The 22153-nt window shown below is 45.0% G+C and overlaps 1 protein-coding gene across 1 annotated transcript in view; it reads right to left on the bottom strand.

The window, feature by feature from the left end:
* Nucleotides 1-813: 813 nt before the first annotated feature.
* The window catches only part of CCDC69 (coiled-coil domain containing 69), a 37084-nt gene continuing 15744 nt past the window's right edge, over nucleotides 814-22153 (bottom strand). Inside the window, exons 3-10 of the mRNA XM_025294104.3 lie at nucleotides 20562-20631; nucleotides 15396-15502; nucleotides 14797-14884; nucleotides 6380-6453; nucleotides 5372-5473; nucleotides 4763-4882; nucleotides 3732-3829; nucleotides 814-3097 (exon numbers count right to left, since the gene is read on the bottom strand). Of these exons, the coding sequence (XP_025149889.3) occupies nucleotides 2920-3097; nucleotides 3732-3829; nucleotides 4763-4882; nucleotides 5372-5473; nucleotides 6380-6453; nucleotides 14797-14884; nucleotides 15396-15502; nucleotides 20562-20631 (837 nt within the window). The 3' untranslated portion in view covers nucleotides 814-2919. The remainder of the gene's footprint in view (nucleotides 3098-3731; nucleotides 3830-4762; nucleotides 4883-5371; nucleotides 5474-6379; nucleotides 6454-14796; nucleotides 14885-15395; nucleotides 15503-20561; nucleotides 20632-22153) is intronic.

Genomic DNA, 22153 nt, shown 5'->3' with positions numbered 1-22153 from the left:
GAGATACACGATGTGCTAGGAGAGCCAGGTGGAATGCAGTGAGCACCCTCTGTGTGGAAAAGACGTAGGTCAGGGATGTTGTCATTGATACCTGCCAGGCCGGGAACCCCAGGGTGTGGGGACAGCTACCACCCATGTCCTTGTGTCCCCCTGCACCCTGACCCCTGGCATCCAGGTGTAGAGCAGCGGGTAGAAGCAGGGGTAGGTAACTGTGTGAACCTTGGTGGTTTTGATGCCAAGGCTGCTACTGCTGCTAAGTCGCTTCAGTCGTGTCCGACTCTGTGCGACCCCATAGACGGCAGCCCAACAGGCTTCCCGTCCCTGGGATTCTCCAGGCAAGAACACTGGAGTGGGTTGCCATTTCCTTGTCCAATGCATGAAAGTGAAAAGTGAAAGTGAAGTCGTTCAGTCGTGTCCGACTCTTAGCGACCCCATGGATTGCAGCCTACCAGGCTCCTCCGTCAATGGGATTTTCTAGGAGGTGCCCCTAAAAAGCAGAAAGAACCTTCACCATCACCCTTACACTCTGCCAGCCCATCAGTGCTTTCACGTCTTGTTTCAGCCTCAGGGCCTCACTCCAAGCCTTGGCCTATTCTGACAGGCAGCATTTGAGCCAGCCTTTACTCCAGCCTCAGCCCCCACACCAAGCCTGGGTAAGGCCAGGGCCCATGGGATGCCAGTTCCTGAGAAGTCCAGAACTGCTGGTGAGTCCCTCAGCTCCCAAGACTTACTCAGCAAGGAACGCTGCCCCCAGCATAGGCTTTGTGTAAAGACCCACTTTCTCTCTCTCCCAGGAAAGCAAGGCCAGATGAATGCAGTATCATGTGTTCTTTTTATTTTCCATAGCTTGCCTGCCCCAGGGTGAAGGTATGATCACAGCTCACCTCTTCACAGCCTCCACAGGCTACACGAGGGAAACCCCACCTCCCTCAACCTGCCCCTTCTCCAGCCTGGCCTGGCCCTTCTCAATTAGAACAATGTTTTCTAATTTGCATTCTGCAGCCTGAAGTGCTCAGGTTGGGGGAGAAACTTGGTTAAAGATGTTTAAGAGACGCTGGACTCTTGGCTCCTTGTTTGTGAATTTGCAATGCACATTAGCATATTAAAGGATCTGAAAAGTCCTGCAGTTTGCAGAGCTGTGTAACTTGAGTGAACCTGCGTGGTGAGTTGCTCAGTCATGTCTGACTATTTGCGACCCCATGGACTCTAGCCTGGCAGGCTCCTCTCTATGGGATTCTCCAGCCAAGAATACTGGAGTGGGTTGCCATGCCCTCCTCCAGGGGATCTTCCCAGCCCAAGGATTGAACCCAGGTCTCCTGCATTGTGGGTGGATTCTTAGCTGTCTGAGCCAACAGCAGAGCTGTGTAACTTGAGTGAACTTAGAGTTTCCCAAATTACTTGGCCGCCCCTTCTTTTCTTGGTTGTGACCATTCACATCCAGAGCTGTCCCCAAGGCTCCTGGATAATGTGTTTGCACAGGTTTGGAGAAGCAGAGTCACATCTGAATACCTAGAAGGAGAAATGGATGAAGCCCAGATCGAGGGGAATGAAGAAAGCGGTCTGGGTTGATGCAGGAAACCTCTGTTCCCATGAGTCGACCTTTCCTACACGCTGGCCCCCGGGGGCTGGGGAACCTCAGGCAAGGCCCACTGGATCTTGTGATCTCAGTGTGCCCTCTGCTAAAGCTTGGAAAGAAGCTGCTTTGAGGATCTTTCACAGAAGGGGAGCGAGGTGTATGTGAAGGCATTTAATCAAAATGCTGATACAGAGACGGGATTGTTACTGTCTCCAGATGACCCAGTGCTTCCTGAGAAGAATCTTGAATCCACCGATGGTCAGGCCTGGACAGGCCTGCCGAGGTTAGTTCCTCCAGCCACCCCTCTGCACTGATGGGGAGGCTGAGGGCCAGGATCTACAGGCCTGGGGTCGGGGTGCTAGAAGGGACTGAGTGGAGAGCAGGACTGAGAGACTGGAAAGGGTGGGGCAAACAGAGCAAGGAGAAAGACCACGTCTCATACACGACCTCCTAGACTTCAGGGAGGAAGACAAAGTACGCTCAGATGACAGATGAGCCCCAGTCCTGGCTCTGGGTCCCTCTCCCCGCCTCGGTTTCCTCATCTGCACGGGGAAGAGGTTCCAGCTCTGGCTGTTGAGGGTACTTAGATCCACTAGGGGGCACCCGAGTCCTGATGGTGCTGAGGCCGCGGGAGCAGGAAGGTGCCAAGTGAACCCTGCCTGGTCCAGGAGGAGGAGCTCTGGCCTTAGCCCTTGGATGGACCAGACTCTGGGCCTGGGGCCGGTGGCGTGCCTGATGCTCTGCCCAGTGGGCAAGGGACTCCAGTGCCTCCCCACTTTGATTCACAGCGTGCGGTCCCCACCCTTCCCTGCTGACCCCCCAGCCCCTAGTCTGACCTTCAGACAAGTCTAGAATGGAACAGTGAGTGACTCAAGGGCGGTCTGTTCAGTTGCCCTAACTGGTTTACAGGCTGAGGAAAGGCCAGGCAGGGTGAGGTGGCTGGGGCAAGTTAGGTCACTGAGGAGCTGGCAGCAAAGCTGACAAGTTAGGACCAGGGGCGTGTTCCCTCTTGGTCGGATGCCCATTGTGGCACGGTTGCCCCTGGGGAAAGCCTCAGTGCTCCCTGACCTGAACAGAGAGAAGGGTTGGGGGGCGGGGAACAAAAGGGTTCCTCTCGCTTGTCCCCTGCACCGGCTCGAGGGAGGGCACTGCTCGGGGCCTAGGCAGCCCCCAGGTGATTCTGTGTGGCCCAAGCCCCCAGGGCCCGCTGGGCACACACCCTGGCTCCCCGTGTCACTCCCGCCCTGATCCCCTCCTGGGAAAAGGACAAGAGGCCCCTGCTGCCTTCTCTACTAGGTCCTGGAGAGGAAGCTGTGACCGCAGGCATCCTAGAGGCCCAGGCCCTATGTGGCCAGGAAGGAGACCTCAGTGGGGGTGACAGAGGCCAGAGGGAAGGCAGGGGCAGCGTCAGCCCCGAGGACCCGGTACAGCAGCTCCTCCTTCTCCTGCTGGAGCTGCCGCCGTGATTGCGACTCCTTCTCCAGGGCCTCACGGGCAAGAAGCAGGTCCTCCGAGAGCTGCCTGTGGACACAAAGCCAGCGCTGCCTGAGGGGACCACCTCTCGGGGCCTCCAGCAACTGCAAAGACCAGCCCATTCCTCCAGGAAGCCTGCCCGGTGGCCCCACTCGAAAAGGCAACTCCAGCTGTTGACCAAGGTGGCCCTCAGCTTTGGGTTCAGATCTGCTCCACCACTAATAAGTGTAATTCTGCCCCAGGTATTCACTCTGGGAAAACTTGCAAAATGGGAATGCTAACAGGACCAGCTCTTAGAGTCATTATAATGATCAGGATTAGATGAGATAATATGTTGTCAACAAATTACATCTGACACATGATCTCAGCTGTCATTGACCGACCCCTTACCACTGATTCAGTCATTCTTTTGGCCTCTTGAACCCTAAGCTTCCTGTTCCTTCTTCCTGAACTGGGCTTTCCCATGGAGCCCACTCAGCTGGGATGGGGATAAACAGATATTAATCAGTCCTGCTACTTCTGTTTCCGGGCAGAGCTGGTCCCTTGGGACTCCTGACCCCCAAGCAAAGAAGAGCCAACCTCCTCCCCCAGACAGGCTTGGGCCTCCTGGAGACTCTCCCAACTGGAGATTCACAAAAAATAAGCGGTGGGGATGGGAGGAGCAGGGCGTGGGAGCAGCTACCTTGACACAACCATCTGGTTGCGGCCTCTGGCGTGGAGGTCCTCGTTCTCCTGCTGTAGGGTGGTGATCTTCTCCTCCAACAGCAGATTTTTTTCTTTCTGTAACAAATCAGAGTGAGCTCAGAAAGCCCCCGGCACAACGTGTGCTATCACCTCCCTCTTATCCGTGGCCACCAAAAACACTGATTCACTTTAGACCAAATGTTACATTTCATGAGGCACTAAGATTACTTGGAACAATGCAACTAAGGCGTGAACACAGGACTGCCAACTTTTCACTTCGCCAGATGAGTATTAAAAAAAGAAGACAGCCACTACCATCTAAAATCTCCATCAGTTCCCAAGAGAAAAAAAAATAGTTTGGTTCTCCAAAAGACAGAAGTAAATAATGTATATAAATGTAAGTGTATCTGTTATGCTAATCCACAAAAAATGGTTGAACAAAATGGATAAGGGTCCACTGAAATGGTCTAACTTTAGGTTGTGCGGCACACAAGAGGCCAGGGAACTTCCTCCAGGACAATGTAACATAATCTGTTTGGATTCAATCCTAAGTCCCCCAAGGCCTTCCTTCTGGAGACAAAGCCACGGTGTCCCTAATGCCCACCACTGCCCAGGCCCGTCCTTGCTGACTCTGATTTCCCATATCTGTCTGATTTTTTTTTTTTTTTTTTTTTCCGGCATTGACTCCTTCCTCAACCCTTGCCAGACCTGTGACATCTTCCAGCCCCTCCTGGTTAGCAGGCTACCTGCCCTGGTGTCACCCAAGTGAAAGCATCACGCATAGTCAAAAAGTACAAGACCAGGATGAGAAGGAGCCACTGCTGGGCCCAGACCAGCCCCAGGGACTCAAGGGCCAGCATGGGCGGCAGGTAAAAGCTGGTGTGGACCAGGCTGGGCCTTCCTCAGAGTATAATCAGTACCTACCCTCTGCACACATGACAGAGGAAATACCCAGAAAGTGGAAGCATAAGGCTGCCTTCCCCCAGCCCCCTTCCCCATCCCTCATCCCAGCTGCTGCCAGCCACGGACCACTGTCTCCATGAGGATCAGCCGCTTGTCCAGCTCATGGATTCGCTCATTCTTCATCTCGATGACAAAGTGTAAGCTCTCCAGCTCCTGCTCCCAGAACTGGCTGAGGCTCCCGTGCTCCTAGACAGGAACACAGAGTGACCTTAGACCAGCCAGCATGGGGAGGGGAGAGCAGTGGGGAGAGTGGGCTACCTCCCTCCTCCCCATTCTGCCCCCAGTGGTGTTTGACAAGTCACCTCCCCTTCTTGGCCCGTGGCAAGTGCTTAACGTGCTGTATCTTAGTCTATTCCAACAGTGCCTGCTGCGTCCGCACCATCACAGATGAGGAAACCGTGGTTCACAGAGGTTAAGTTGCTTCTGCTAAGTGGTAGGTCTGCTCTTGGCACTTCATTCTGAGTTCAGAGCATGAGCACTTGACCACCCACATGCTTCGCTCTGATCTTTACGTTCCCCCTCAGTGACATGGGGACACTGTTTCTTCCAGACCCTCATTAAGGTAACAGCATCAGTTCTAGCCCCAACCTTGAAGAGGGACTGGCCTTTCCTGTTGCCCAGACCTGGACCTTTCTGGAGACTGAAGGAGGACAGGCTGTGGGGACCGCCACCTACCTGGATGTGCTTCTTGTAGTCTCGGCTCAGGATGGACTCCTCTGCCCTCTTCATCTTGGCCTGGAAGGCCTCTAGCTGTGCAGTCAGTCTGTCAATGGTCTCCTGGAGGGGGGAGCAGGCAGGAGATGATGCAAGCCTGGCTCATAAGGCTGGAGGTGGACTTCTCCACCCCTTGGGGAGGGGTCAGTGTTGGCTTCTTCAGTCTGTCTTTGCTCTACCCAGCACTGCAGGCTTAAGCTACTTCAACCACTGTTCAAAACATACAGCCCCAGCTCTCCATACCCTTGGGGATGATGTCAGGGTATTCACGGCTGGTGGCAGACTGGCATTCCAAGTACATGCAAGCCAGGCTCAGCATCCTTGCTCTGTCTCTTCTCTCACTGCTCCCTCTTCATGCCTTCTCCTGCAGCCAACATCACATCACTCTTGCAGCTGCCAGGTACATGCCTGCCTCCATATTGCTCCCCTGTCAAGGATTTTCCTCCACCTAAACTTTGTCCGTTGCCTCTAGGATAGGGCACCCCCTTACTACGGCTCACAGACTCCCATCGTTTGGTCCCTGCCTCCCTCTCTGGCCTCCACTGTTTCCCCCTCATGCTCTATACCCAGGCCTCCTGGACTTGCTTCAGTTCCACAGCTACTCTGTATTTTTTCCCCTTTCCTCCATGCGTTTAAACACATGTTTTTTGTTTGTTTTCTGCTAAGGCACTCTTCCTACCCTTTCTCATCTGAAAAATTCCAACCCACCCTCAGATTCCAGCTTAGACCTCACCCTCTCTAGAAAATCCCTGACCAGTCAATCTGGGTCAGAGGCCTTCCTTCATGCTTCCACAGCTCACTGCGCAGCCACCCTCGGCTCTAATCACACCGTAGCCCCAGGCCCACGATGTCTCCAAGATGCTCCCAACAATCCCTGAAAAAGAGGCCAACCCTCATCTCAGACCAAGACCTCCTGAGCTGACAGCAGGGTCGCCACATCACAGAAACTCACACCCCAACCCTTCTCACCTGCAGGGCCACCCTGGCCTCCTGGAAGGAGTGGGTAAGGGCTTCCTTGTCCTGCTCATAGGAGGCCTGGAGGACTGGAGGGAAAGGAGACGCAGTGAGCTCAGAGCCCTGACACTTCACCCCACAGGGCCAGAGAGCCCAGGTGACCCCTTGGGACCATAGGGGTCAGGAGTCTGAGAGTGCTTGTATTCATCTTTCTATCTCATGGGCTTGGGGCTGAACTAGAACTATAGCAGATATTTAATAGAAGCTCATGGAAAGGGAAACAAATGAGATCCTGGGAAGATCTTGCATCCTGCCTCCTCTACAAAGTTCCTTTTGGAAAATTCCAACCTTGTCTCAATTGAAAGAAGACAAGAGGGAAATGACCAGTCACTGGGTGGGATGGGAAACAGGACAGAGAACAGGAAAATGCAATACAGCCGAAAGCCCAGGGGTGCAAGGGGCCTGGGTCGTAGCGGCAGTGACACGAGGAAGAGAAGGCTCAGTAATCTAAATGTGACAGAGCTATCGAAATGGATAAGGTCAGCTCTAGAAAAACTATATAAATTGTTATAAAAACGAATTTAAACCTTTTTGATAAATTATGGGACAGGTAATTTGCCAAGACAGTTTCGGTTCCAAGTAAGATGAAGGGAGCACATGCCATCCGGTCTCCTGAATTTAGCTATAAAACCAGGACAGAATGAATGGCACAACTATTTTCAGACTCTGAACAGTAAATGGTGGCAGGCAGACTGGGCAAGAAGATCAGAATTCAAAGCACTGCTCAACCAAGGTATTTATTTAATTTAAACAGGACCCAGAATCTGATGTATTCAAATACTCAAAATGTTCAGAATGCAATACAAAATTGCTCAGCACACAAATCCAAACTTCCCCAGGTGACAACTCTAAACATTCAGCATACAAAGCGGGAAAATCTCATCTCTCCTGAGAAAAGACATGGAACCGATCCCAACACTGAGGGGCCACGGATTTCGTCCTCCAGGGGATCTCCCTGACCCAGGACTCAAAGCCAGGTCTTCTGCATTGCAGGCAGATTCTTTACTGACTGAGCTACAAGGGAAGCCCGTTGGAATTAGGAAGGGACCTTAAGGAAGCCACTATATATATAAGGAAGCCCTGAAACAAAGGTGAAAAAACCTTTGAAAACAAAGGTTGAAAACAAAGAATGAAAAATCAGAAAGTGTAACCAAACATTAAAACCAGGAGGGAATTTTAGAACAACAACAACAAAAAATGAAGTGAAAACTCACTTGGGGGGCTCAATAGAGGAACAGAGATGACATAAAAAAGAGTCTGCTGGTGATGAATTGTTTTAGTGTTTCTTCATCTAGAATGTCTCTATTTTACCTTCTTTCCCGAAGAACATTTTTTTCTGAAGATAGGATTCTTGATTTACAGTTCTTTTATTTTAGCACTTTTAAAATGTTCTTATTCCTTGTAGCCTCCAAGCTTTCTAATGAGAAATCCACAATTCATTCAAACTTATTTCTTCTATATAATGCACCATTTTTATTTGGTTCTGTTCCAGATTTTTTTGTCATTAGTTTAAAAAAAGAGATATGTTTGAGTGTGGATTTTGTTGGGGTTGCTTTGGGGTTCAATACACATCTTTCACCTGTAGGATGATTTTTTGCCAAATTTGGGAAGCATCCAACCATTCCTTCTTCAAATAGTTTTTCTGCACCGCATCCTTTCTGAGTCTGACACAAATGTTAGACATCTTAGGATTATTTTACGGATACCTGAGGCTCTGTCCATTTTTTTTTCCAGTATCTTTCTGGCTTTTGTTCAGATTTATGGTAATTTCTATGGATCTTCAAAAGTTCACTAGCTTATTTTAATCCCTAGAAGATACCTACATTAAATATATCACAGGTAGGTTAAAAGTAAAAGAATGAAAAAGCAACATTTAAGAATAAGGAAGATTCTCAGGGATGAAGAAGTACATTACATCATGATAAAGGGGTCTATTCTCCAGGAAGACATAACAACCTTAAATATCTATACAAGTATAGTTATTCTTCAAATTACATGAAGCAAAAACCGACAGAACTGAAAGGAGAAACAGACAAATACACAAGTACAGTTAAAACTTAAACATTCCTCAATACTTGATAGGAAACATAGGCAGACAATCAGTAAGAATATAGACCTGAACAATACTGCCAACTTGTTTTAACTGATTAATTTATAAAGTACTCAACAGCAGAATACACATTCTTTCTGAGGGCACATGAAGCATTCATAAGATAGACCATATCTTGAATCATAAAATAAGCTGTAACAAGTTAGAAAAGGAATGAACTATAAACTATGTTCTCTGACTGCAAAGGAATCAAACTGGATACCGGTAACAAAAAGAGAACTGGAAAATGTCCAAACACTTAGAAGGAAATACCCTTCTAAATTGTCAATGAGCTAAAGAGGAAGTCTTGAGGGAGATTAGAAGAAATTTTGAATTGAACAAAAAATATAAAACGTCAGTTTCTAGGATGCAGATAATGCAGTGCTTAGGGGGAAATTTTTAGCATTAAGGGCTTACGTTAGAAAAGTGAAAGTTGCTCAGTCATGTCCAACTCTTTGTGATCCCATGGACTATACAATCCATGGAATTCTCCAGGCCAGAATACTGGAGTGGGTAGTCTTTCCATTCTCCAGGGGATCTTCCAAACCCAAGGATAGAACCCAGGTCTCCCACATTACAGGCAGATTCTTTACTAGCTGACCCACCAGGGAAGCCCATTGAAGTTAAATTTGTACTTAAATACTGCCTAGAAAAGAAATGGCCAAGCATATCTTTTCTTGTGTTTATCTGGTGTATCCTCCATGGTCAAATATCTGTTTAAATCTTTAGGTTTCTCTGAAAAAATTCTACTGAATATTTTAAAATGATATAGTGCAACTCTCTACAATCTCTTTCAGAGATAGAAGAGGAAGGGACATTTCCCAGCTCATTCCATGAGGCAAGCTTTGCCCTGATACTACAAGCAGACAGATGGTACAAGAAAACTATAGACCAGTAGCCCTTATAAACACAGAGAAAAATCTTCAATAAAATATTAGCAAATCAAGTTCAGCAACATATAAAAAGACCAAGAGAGGTTTTGTTAATGCAAGTTCAAAAACTGAAGGCTCAAATTAATGTAACCTACCATGTTAACAGTATAAAAAAGGAAAATCACATGATTATATGGATCATGGATCTAAATGTAAAACTTAAAGCCATATAATTTTTGGAAGAAAAGAGAGAAGATCTTTGTTACCTAGAGTTCAGCAAAGAGTTCTTAGATATGATACCAACAGCATAATTGATAAAAGAAAAAATGACCTAGAATTTATTAAAATTAAAGGCTTTGCTTTGTGAAAACCATTAATGAGAGAATGAAAAAACAAAAACACCTTAAACACACACACATGGACTAGGAGAAAATATCTGTAAATACAAGGGACCTGTACCCAAAATACATAAAGATCTCTCAAAACTCAACAGTAAGAACAAAACAGGCTAATTAGATACATAGGACTTGAACAGACATTCTGCCAAAGAGGTTATACAGACAGCAAATAAACCCAAGAAAAGATGCTCAACATGATTAATCATTATCGAGATGTAAATTATACCCACAATGAGATATCACTACCTATTTATTAGAGCAGCAAAAAAATAAAGTCTTGACAAGTGTCAGTGAAAAGGAACAGTGGAACTCACTCATCCCTGATGGGAACGTAAAATGACGGTCCCTTAGGAAAGCAGTTTAGTCGATTCCCAAAGCTGAATATACATGTACCACGTGACCTATCCATCCCACTCCTAGATATTTACCCAAGAAACTTAAGAACACACAGAAACCTTACACAAATGTTGAGGAGAGCACTATTCATAATTACCTCCAGTTGGAAATGACCTGTCCCCACTTGGACAAGGGGAGGAGTGAACAATGGATCACAATTCAACCACGAAATAGGAGGCATTCCTGATATAACCAGTCACTTAGATGACTCTCAAATGCACCACGATGAGGGAAAGAAGCCAGTGTTAAATATTATATTGTATTATTTTGTTTCTGTAATAATCTTAAAAAGACAAAACCATGAGTGGAGAACAGATCAGTATTTCCCAGGGGTTAGGGTAGGAGAGGATGTGAATACAAATGGGCAGCCTGAGAGAGTATTTTGGGGGTGATGGGACTGTTTTATATTGGATTATGGTGCTGGCTGCATGAATCTATACATGTGTTAAAGTTTATGAAACTACATCAGAAAGTCCATTTGAATGTATAATAATTAAAAAACAAAAATAGAAAATAAAAGACAATAAAGTGTCATCAAGTGTTAAAAAAACCACCACTAGCCTTTCCCAGTTACACTTAGGAAAGTGTAACTTAGGAAAGTATACCCCATGGTATATTTCTAGTCATTTATTTAATTTTCACTTTGTTGTTGTCATTTAGTCACTAAGTTGTGTCTGACTCTTTTGTAACCCCATGGACTATAGCCACCAGGCTCCTATGTTTGTGGGATTTCCCAGGCAAGAATATTAGAGTGGGCTGCCATTTCTTTCTCCAGGGGAATCCTTCTAACCCAGGGATCGAACCGCATCTCCTGCATTGGCAGGTGAATTCTCTACCACTGAGCCACCAGGCAAGCCTTAAGCAGCACCTAACGGTTGCCAAGCAACTGAAAAATAACTATGAAAGAATTCTGACTGTTGGGAAGAACACAAGACAGGTAGTCCCTTCCCCTCTGGGTTTTTACAATAGGAAATTGTCTTATTAATATCTTTATAACGCTAAAACTAGTATCAAGTCAATGCTCTGCTTGGAGAAGAAAGCTGTTTTCCCATAATAGCTTTGAGAAGGAGGGAAGGACTTTAGAGATATAGATACTGAAATGAGATTCAAAGTAAGTTTCAGAGATACCATAGAAAGTGAACTGAGGTCAACTGACAGCCCAGTTTCACAGGGTACATTAGTACCCTTCAAATTCCCAGGGCAAAGGCTTCAGTTCTATTTCAAAACGTTTTATGCTAATGTTGCAATATGTTTCAAGATTCCTAAAATTGTTCAGACCTCTGTTCTAGTTATTCCATTTCTGGAAATCTAAGGATATAATGTAAAATATGGGCACATCTTTAGGCAAAACACATTTAGTGCAGTATTACTTACACAGTAGTTAAAATCTTTATGTCTAGACTCACAGGAAATAAGGAAAACCATGTGTGCAGTGGTCTAGACTTTACACACATTTTAGCAGCAGACGAAGTACTTGCAAACATGTTTGTCACAATGTTAAATAAAAAGAACGGTATATAAATTTTACATATAAAATAATCTTAACTGTGTTTTTAAAAGATAAAAAATTCTGGGGGAAAGTCATAAAAATACTGATGATGAAAAAAAATTGGTATCACTTTTTTGAGGTCAATTTCAATAGCATCAAAAATCTAGATAACCTTCCCCAAAGAAGCTATACAAATAATCAACATGCACATGAAAAGATACTCAGCAAAATTAGTCATTAGGGAAGTACAAGTCAAAACCACAGTGAGACACCACTTTGCACTCACTAGGTTGGCAATAATAAGAACAACAATGACAAGCATTGGCAAGGATGTGGTACAACTGGAACTCTTGTGCATTGCTGTTGGAACTGAAAAACAGTTACAGCTACTATGGAAAACAGTTTGGTGGATTCTCAAAAAGTTAAGCATAGAATTACCAAATACCCCAGCAGTTCTGCTCCTGGGGGTACAGCCAGGGGAACTGAAAGCAGGTGATCAACCAGGGGCTTGTACTGAAGGCATTTGTTCACAGCCCATCCATCAGCAGATGAATGGATAAGAGAGAGTGTGGGGTGCCTAGGCAATGGAATATTACATGCCACAAAAAGGAATGGAATAAGTTTTAAATGGTGTTGGGGAGAGGAATGGAGTGTCCATGCACACTGCGGCATGGATGAGCTTTATGCTGGGTGAAGGAAGCCAGCTGTGGGGGCTGTGGGATTCCATTCACATGAGTGTCTGGAGTGGGCAGAGTCATGAGACTCAAAGCAGATTGGTAGTTGCTGAGGGGCTGGAAGGGTGAGTGTGGGGTTGGGGAGTGACTGCTTAGTGGGTATGGAGTTTGCTTTTAGGATGAGAGCGCTCTGGAAGGGTGCAGTGGTGATGGTTTCAGGGGACTGTGACTAGACAAAATGTCACTAATGGTACATTTTATGTTTATTTTACCAAAATAAAAGATACATGTACATAAACTTTGTCATACCAACCCTACTGGAATGTTTTTCTAATGATAAAATCATGAATGTGGCAAAGATTTTACAAAATGAGGTTCACTGTGTATCACTGATGTTATAAGCAATGGTAAAAGTTTGAACTTGCTGAAATGCCTAACCCAAGGGGCTAGTTAAAAGAACACGGGAACACACTGGAATGCTATGTAGTTACTAAAAGTTGTGCTACAGGAGTTGAATGACAAGATGTTAATGCAATGCACAGTGAAAAATCAATTTATCTCCTCCCCCCAAAGTAGGTGTGTGTATAGATGTATATTCTAGGTAAATACACACGAAAGAAGTACAAGGGATCTATATCAAAGGGGTAACAGTGACTAGTTCTGGGTGGAATTATACACAAAATAATTTTCTCAGTAATAAAACAATAAATGCTAATAAATACTTGCTAAGTATCTTGCAAAATATCAGGGACTGTTCTAGATTCTTTCACTATCTGCCCGTCTTTCTATCTATCCATCTGTAAATTAAATTGTTTGACTCTCTAAAAGACTCTATGAATAAGAGTTAACTGACTTCTTCAAGGTTACACAGGTGATAAGAGGTGAAGCTGGGATTCAAACCCTGAGACCATGGCTGCAGAGCCTGAGCTCCAGCCATTACAAGATCATTTTTTTAATCCATACATTCTAAATTTTCTATGATAGCATTATCACATATAAAAGGAAAGAAAGGTATTTGAAAAAAATAGTCAACCTAAGCATATGCCAAAGCCTTTGACTGTGTGGATCACAATAAACTGTGGAAAATTCTGAAAGAGATGGGAATACCAGACCACCTGACCTGCCTCTTGAGAAACCTGTATGCAGGTCAGGAAGCAACAATTAGAACTGGACATGGAACAACAGACTGATTCCAAATAGGAAAAGGAGTATGTCAAGGCTGTATATCGTCACCCTGCTTATTTAACTTATATGCAGAGTACATCATGAGAAACGCTGGGCTGGAAGAAGCACAAGCTGGAATCAAGATTGCCAGGAGAAATATCAATAACCTCAGATATGCAGATGACACCACCCTTATGGCAGAAAGTGAAGAAGAACTCAAGAGCCTCTTGATGAAAGTGAAAGAGCAGAGTGAAAAAGTTGGCTTAAAGCTCACCAATCAGAAAACTAAGATCATGGCATCTGGTCCCATCACTTCATGGGAAATAGATGGGAAAACAGTGGAAACAGTGTCAGACTTTGTTTTTTGGGGCTCCAAAATCACTGCAGATGGTGATTGCAGCCATGAAATTAAAAGACGCTTACTCCTTGGAAGGAAAGTTATGACCAACCTAGATAGCATATTCAAAAGCAGAGACATTACTTTGCCAACAAAGGTCCGTCTAGTCAAGGCTATGGTTTTTCCTGTGGTCATGTATGGATGTGAGAGTTGGACTGTGAAGAAGGCTGACCGCCGAAGAATTGATGCTTTTGAACTGTGGTGTTGGAGAAGACTCTTGAGAGTCCCTGGGATTGCAAGGAGATCCAACCAGTCCATCCTAAAGGAGACCAGTCCTGGGTGTTCATTGGAAGGACTGATGCTAAAGCTGAAACTCCAATACTTTGACCACCTGAATGGAAGAGTTGACTCATTGGAAAAGACTCTGATGCTGGGAGGGATTGAGGGCAGGAGGAGAAGGGGACGACAGAGGATGAGATGGCTGGATGGTATCACCGACTCGATGCACATGAGTTTGGGTGAACTCCAGGAGTTGGTGATGGACAGGGAGGCCTGGCGTGCTGCAATTCATGGGGTCACAAAGAGTCGGACATGACTGAGCGACTGAGCTGAACTAAACTGAAGCACAGAGCTGTCGTCATTGTGGGGAAGAAACATGGGTATTTAAATATTCTCCTATTTGTCTAGGTTTTCCAAATTTCCTATAATGAATACAGATTGTTTCTTAAAATGGAAAGGAAAAACACCTCTCAACTAAGGTAAAACAAAGCATGGGGTCAAATATTATAAGCCCGAAAGGACAAGTCTTAGGACCCTGCAGACTCCAGTCCTGAAGTGACAGTTGCTTAGGGACCAGAGGTGGGTGGGAGGGGAAAATGGGAGTCCCACGTGAGCTTGGCAGGTGGAACAGAAGGAGTCTGGTCCACAGCCTTCCAAGTGCATCTCGTCCATACCTCGCAGGGCCTCCGCATGCTCTCCCTCTAGGACTTTTCGCTGTTCATTCAGTTTCTCTCCAAGTTCTAGCTCCCTTTCCTTCTCCACCTGGAGGCAGAGGGTCCCGAGCAGAATGAGATTCAGTAGGTTCAGGGCAGCCTCACTTATCCACTTACCACCCCTGGAGCCTTTTGGAGGTTGGTGATCAGAGTCCCCCCAGCCCTGCTGATCTGACTGATGGAAATGATGCGTACATTCCTATGAGGGTGCAGAGAGGGCGCAAGGCCTCCAAGACATAGCTGATGTGACTGACTTCTCCCTCTTTAGGGCTTAAGAGGGGGCTTCCAGAGATTAAGAGATTTTGGAGTCTTCTAATCCTGATGCCATTGAAGGCAGAAAGACCTTTGCTATGTTGGTGGTTCCCCACTTTTATTGCATAGAATAAATAAAATGAATTATATGCCCACAGTTACAAATATTTGTTTAACAGATACAGGACTCTTTTCTGGGCAAAAGGAGTAAGAGACACTTGCAACAATGATAAAACCAAAAGTTGGCCTTGCTCTGGAATTTAATGAAGTTAGTGGAGCAGGAGGAAAAGAAAGGGGTTGGGACTTACTTGCTGAGCCCATTTCTTCTTGTCCTCTTCATGTTGCTGGAGGATTCTGGTGATAGTCTTCTGGTGCTGCTCAGCCTCCTCAGATGCACATACATGGTCGGTTGTGGCTATAGGCGAGGGACAAAAAAATCACAGAGTGGAGGTTGGGTCCAGGCCCAATGGAGAGGGTGTGGGAGGCAGGAGCTACGGTGTGGGGAGCCTGGTTTCCCCCTCAAAAATGGTTTCAGCTGGGGGATCAACTTCTAGAGGCAGCTCCTTAAATCTCCCTGCCTTTGGAGACCCTCCTTCATGAAGTGGAGGAGCCAGAGGCCTCATCTTGCCCCTAAGATCTACAGGAGAGCAGGTGACTCACAGAACACATTCAGCCTATAAAGGTGCTGTTTGCTTCATCCAGTGCCTAAATTAAAAAAAACAGTGGCTGACTTAATAACTGGGCAGCTTTTACTTAATCCTACAGATTTCTAACTTTTTTAAAAAGTCCTGATTTAAGCTTTTATTTATTTATTTATTGTCTTTATTGCTGTGTGGGCTTTCTCTAGGTGTGGCGCGCAGGGGCTAATTCCTAGTTGCAGTGCATGGGCCTCTCACTGTGGTGGCTCCTCTCGTTGTGGAGCAGGGGCTGCAGGGCACACGGCTTTCAGCAGTTGTGGCAAGAGGGATCTTAGTTCCCAGACCAGGGATCAAACCTGTGTCCCTTATATTGGCAGGTTGATTATTAACCACTGGACCAACAGGGAAGTCCTCCAACTCTTCTTGAAGAAGCCAAAGAAGTAGCAGTGTGTGATTCAGTGTCCAGCAGGAGCTGGCCTGAGGAACAGCGGCCTCCCCCTCCATCCAGGATGTGGTTCTGCCATTCACCACTGTCCTCACCTTTCCTCTCCTCACTAAGGGGCTAGTTGGGCACTGTGTCTGTGGGACACCTCACAGCGCAGAAAGGCTGCTGTGAGCAGGAAGGAGACCTTGAAAACAGGAAATCTAGCCATTGATGAGGGAAACTGCGAAACAGGCCTGGTGATGTCACTCTGGTGAGTCCAACAGGCTCTGGGTCTCACCTAAGGTGGGGATCCACCCTCTCCGGGCCTCTGTTACCTAATACGTTAAATCAGGATAATAGTAATACCTACCTCATAGGGCTATTGAGATGATTAAGTCAGAAAACAACGGTGATGAAAATAACAACAGCATGTAAAGAATCTGGAGACTAAACAACAACAACAATAACAAAGGATACCAGGAGCTTATTATGCTCGGAAACATGCCCAGATCTGCTCCAAGTGTCTCCCAGGTATTACTCACTGAATCCTCAGAGCTACCCAGAGCGGTGCGTACTGTGATTATTCCCATTTCACAGATGAGGAAGCTGAGGGACAAAGAAATTATGCAACCTGTCCAAGATTACCCAGCTCACAACTGGGGTAAGGGGCTGTGAACCTGCACAAGCGGGGTCCACAGCAAACACTCTGAACTACCACGTTCTGTCTGCTCATGCATCACAGCACTAAGTGTACCACACAGGGAAGCAGCCTAAGGATCTCCAACATATGAGTGAATACATAAGATGTACAACAACAAACGTCTACACACACAAAGGAGCATTACTCAGCCATAGAAAAGAATTAAATTCTGCTATTTGCAACAACGTGGATGGACCTAGAGGGTATTATGCTTAGCACACCAAGTCAGAGAAAGACTAATACTGTAGGTAATCACCTATTTGTGGAATCTAAAAACTACAACAAACAAATGAATAAAAAACTAAAGCAGTAGGTGTAGTGCCAGGCATTTGGAGGTGCTCAATGAGTGCTCTTTAGGACTTCCCTGGTGGTCCAGTGGTTAAGCTTTCATACTTCCACTGCAGGGGGCACAGGTTTGATCCCTAGTTGGGGAACTAAGATCCTGCATGTTGCGTGATGTGGCAAAAAAATGTTCTTCATTGTTCTCTAAATGTTTCTCAGGGCTCATGACAGCATTGGAGGCTTATATTAGCATTGTTATAAATGTAGCAATAATATTATTATAGAATTTCATAGGCCAGGTTGGTTACAAGGTACAATGAGAAGTTTGAAGAAAGAGGCTGTGGTCAGTCCATCAGATAGGAGCCCTGGGTGTGGGAGAGGGGGGCTGAGAGGAGGCAGTGGTCATGATCATGGAGTTCCAGGCTCTCATAAACCATTTGGCTCAATATCTCAAATGTTGGTCAGCAGTACCAAACTGGTTCCAACTTGAGTGCGGGGTGCTACTTATTACAGGGACTTACCATCATTAACAATGCAGACTGTGGGTCAAATCATGAACTCCTCGTTGCCAAATTCAGACTGAAATTGAAGAAAGTAGGGAAAACCAGTAGACCATTCAGGTATGACCTATATCAAATCCCTTATGATTAGACAGTGGAAGTGAAAAATAGATTTAAGGGACTAGATCTGATAGACAGAGTGCCTGATTAACTATGGACGGAGGTTCATGACATTGTACAGGAGACAGGGATCAAGACCATCCCCAAGAAAAAGAAATGCAAAAAAGTAAAATGGCTGTCTGAGGAGACTTTACAAATAAAATAGCTGTGAAAAGAAGACAAGTGAAAAGCAAAGGAGAAAAGGAAAGATATGCCCATTTGAATGCAGAGTTCCAAAGAATAGCAAGAAGAGATAAGAAAGCCTTCCACAGTGATCAGTGCAAAGAAATAAAGCAAAACAATAGAATGGGAAAGACTAGAGATCTCTTCAAGAAAATGAGAGATACTGAGGGAACATTTCATGCAAAGATGGGCTGAATAAAGAACAGAAATGGTATGGACCTAACAGAAGCAGAAGATATTAAGAAGAGGTGGCAAGAATACACAGAAGAACTGTACAAAAAAGATCTTCACAACCCAGATAATCACGATGGTGTGATCACTCACCTAGAGCCAGACATGCTGGAATGTGAAGTCAAGCGGGCCTTAGGAAGCATCACTATGAACAAAGCTAGGGGAGGGGATGGAATTCCAGTGGAGCTATTTCAAATCCTAAAAGATGATGCTGTGAAAGTGCTGCACTCAATATGCCAGCAAATTTGGAAAACTCAGCAGTGGACACAGGACTGGAAAAGGTCAGTTTTCATTCCGATCCCAAAGAAACACAATGGCAAAGAATATTCAAACTACAGCACAATTGCACTCATCTCACATGCTAGTAAAGCAATGCTCAAAATTCTCCAAGCCAGGCTTTAACAATACATGAACTATGAACTACCAGATGTTCAAGCTGGTTTTAGAAAAGGCAGAGGAACCAGAGATCAAATTGCCAACATCCGCTGGATCATGGAAAAAGCAAGAGAGTTCCAGAAAAACATCTATTTTTGCTTTGTTGACTATGCCAAAGCCTTTGACTGTGTGGATCACAATAAACTGTGGAAAATTCTTTAAAAGATGGGAATACCAGACCACCTGACCTGCCTCTTGAGAAATCTGTATGCAGGTCAGGAAGCAACAATTAGAACTGGACATGGACCAACAGACTGGTTCCAAATAGGAAAAGGAGTTCGTCAAGGCTGTATATTGTCACCTTGCTTATTTAACTTATATGCAGAGTACATCATGAGAAATGCTGGCTAGACGAAGCACAAGTTGGAATCAAGATTGATGGGAGAAATATCGATAACCTCAGATATGCAGATGACACCACACTTATGGCAGAAAGTGAAGAAGAACTCAAGAGCCTCTTGATGAAAGTGGAAGAGGAGAGTGAAAAAGTTGGCTTAAAGCTCAGCATTCAGAAAACGAAGATCATGGCATCTGGTCCCATCACTTAATGGCAAATAGATGGGGAAACAGTGGCAGACTTTACTTTGATTTTGCACCAAAATCACTGCAGATGGTGATTGCAGCCATGAAATTAAAAGATGCTTACTCCTTGGAAGGAAAGTTATGACCAACCCAGACAGCATATTAAAAAGCAGAGACATTACTTTGCCAACAAAGGTCCATCTAGTCAAGGCTATGGTTTTTCCTGTAGTCATGTATGGATGTGAGAGTTGGACTCTAAAGAAACCTGAGCACTGAAGAATTGATGCTTTTGAACTGTGGTATTGGAGAAAGATTCTTGAGAGTCCCTTGGACAGCAAGGAGATCCAACCAGTCCATCCTAAAGGAAATCAGTCCTTAATATTCATTGGAAGGACTGATATTGAGGCTGAAACTGCAATACTTTGGCCACCTGATGCAAAGAACTGACTCATTGGAAAAGACCCTGATGCTGGGAAAGATTGAAGGTGGGAGGAGAAGGGGACGACAGAGGATGAGATGGTTAGATGGCATTACCGACGTGATGGACATGAGTTTGAGTAAGCTCCAGGACTTGGTGATGGGCAGGGAAGCCTGGTGTGCTGCAGTCCATGGGCTCACAAAGAATTGGACATGACTGAGCAACTGAACTAGCTGACTAACTAACAATGCAGAGTCTTTAGCCCCACTCCTAGAGATCCTAATTTAGTTGGTCTGTGGTGGGGCCTCAGAAATGGTATTTTTTGAAAATCCACCCCAGGTAATTCTTATGTATAGTCAGATTGGAGAACATCTAAATTCTGACCCAGTTGCTTATCTGGTACTTTAACTTCATCTGCAATATCCTGATAGTCTCTAGGTGGTAATTAAACACTTTCAGAGATGGAGAGCTCATTCTATCAGTAGCTCTGATGAACCATCAACCAGACAAAAAAAATTCCTTTGAGACTGAACTGAATTCTGCCAGTGTGTTTGGCTACATTCAGGCCGTGGTACTGATCTCTGGGTCACACTGAACAAGGCTCATCTTTCTTCTCTGTGAGTCCCTTGGAGAGAACTGTTGTGTTTTATCGCAACATCTTCTGTTTCTTTAACTGTTCCTTAAAGGACATGGTTTCCAGATTCCTCATCAACCTGATTCTTCTCCACTGTACTTTCTCCATTTTTTTCCAGATTTTTCTGAAAATGTACTTTTCAGAAATAAACTCAGCACTCCAGGTGTGGTAGCAATAGCCAGGATCAGGGAAGAACTATCACCTCCCTGATCTTAGAAATGATACTCCTATTAAAGTAACCGAAGTAAAATCTCAGGAGATAATTAAATAGCCATATCGTGTTTGTTGATTATAAAGTAGGAAGCCTCACAGATGTCAGAGAGGGCATTTATAGGGCTGACTACTCACCTGTGTCACCATTGAGGGGACCCAGTTCCTGAGGCTCTGGTTTGGGAGGCTGATCTGGTCTTTGGCGCCTCTGGAAGAAATGAGATAACAGTGAGGATGAAGGTCGGAGGTGAATGTGAGGATAGATGCTATGGTAATTCTTCCAAAGGCAAGATAGGAATTCCAGTTGTGCCAGCCCCTGCTCTACGCCCAGTTCCCTTAGGCTTTCTTCCTCACAGTCCCAAGGCAGCACCCGCTCTGTGGGGAAGGGGTTCTCAGATAGGATTTCATCTTGGCCAGGGAACCCCTCAGTGGGGAGCTTGATGCTGGTTGATGTCTCCTTAGATTCTTGTACTTTGGCTCGGCTACCAACCATGGGCCCCTCCCTGCCCTTATCTTCCTTCTCCATGGACTTGGCCAGACGTTATGCTATTCCCCTCATCTCAGTTATGGCCTTTAAGTGTCTAAAACTTCCCAACCCCCAGTTTAGAGACAATTCCCCTTCCTCCTCAGGGCCCTTGGCTACCACAACTTTCAGCAAGTTTGCTGTACTGAAGCCAGAGCATCAAACTTCAAGCCATGGTTTTACTATGCTTCTTCTCTGCTAGAAGGGTGTTTCCAACTATATGGAGGTGGCAGTATATAATGTGACAGCTGGAGGTGAAATACTGCAGCGAGGTCATACCAGGCACTATCTCAGCTAATCTTCAGAAGAACCCGGGAAATATGTATGTCCCCCAATTTAAAAATGAGAAGGCTGAGGCAAAAGAGGATTCCATCAAGGCAGATCAGGGGACATCTGGCAGAGTCAAGTATTTGACCCATATCTAGTAAGCACTTTAACCTTGGTCAGTGGGGGTTGAATCAGAGGAGAGAACTGATGCAAAAGGGCTTTCTCTAATAACTTTTAGAAATAATTGTTTCTTTAATGTTTATTTACTTGACTGTGCTGGGCCTTAGTTACAGCACACAGGATCTTTAATTGTGGCATGTGAATTTTTAGTTGTGGCACGCAGGATCCAGTTCTCTGACCAGCGATCAAACCTGGGCCCCCTGCACTGGGAACACAGAGTCTTAGCCACTGGCCACCCGGGAAATCCCAAAAGGGTTTTCTATACCACAAAACAGTGTCAGTGGCTCTAAGATTTCGGTTTTCATAAATAATATTTTCAAATAGGAGATTTGGTATGGGTTGACAAGCAAGAATGCTGAAAAAAAAATAATTTGCAGACTACCACTATCATTTCATAAAATAGAAGACATTTTAACCTTTCAAAATATACTAAGGAAAGCGCAAGATAGTTCTTTCAGGAAAGGAGAAATAACATCTTACTCAAAGTTACACACAATGAACACCTTTAATTTTCTCATTTCACCCCAGAGATGTGAAAAGTTGGTCAAAGTCCAGCACTGGTCACTGGACCAAGATGTGGGGTAGAAAAAAATTTAAGTCGTTTTGTATACTTTTCAAAATGTTCTAAAATGTTAGCTAGACTTACTGTGATCGTTTCACAATGTGTACAAATATTGAATCATTTGGTTGTACATCTGAAATACTATGTTATTTTTCAATTGTACCTCAAAAAAGTTTTCTGATTTTAAAAAAAGATAGT

The sequence above is a fragment of the Bubalus bubalis genome, chromosome 9, assembly GCF_019923935.1.
Source record: "Bubalus bubalis isolate 160015118507 breed Murrah chromosome 9, NDDB_SH_1, whole genome shotgun sequence".
Classification (NCBI taxonomy): Eukaryota; Metazoa; Chordata; class Mammalia; order Artiodactyla; family Bovidae; genus Bubalus; species Bubalus bubalis.
The sequence above is the reverse complement of the archived record's forward strand: the minus strand, read 5'-3'. Positions and strand labels throughout refer to the sequence as shown.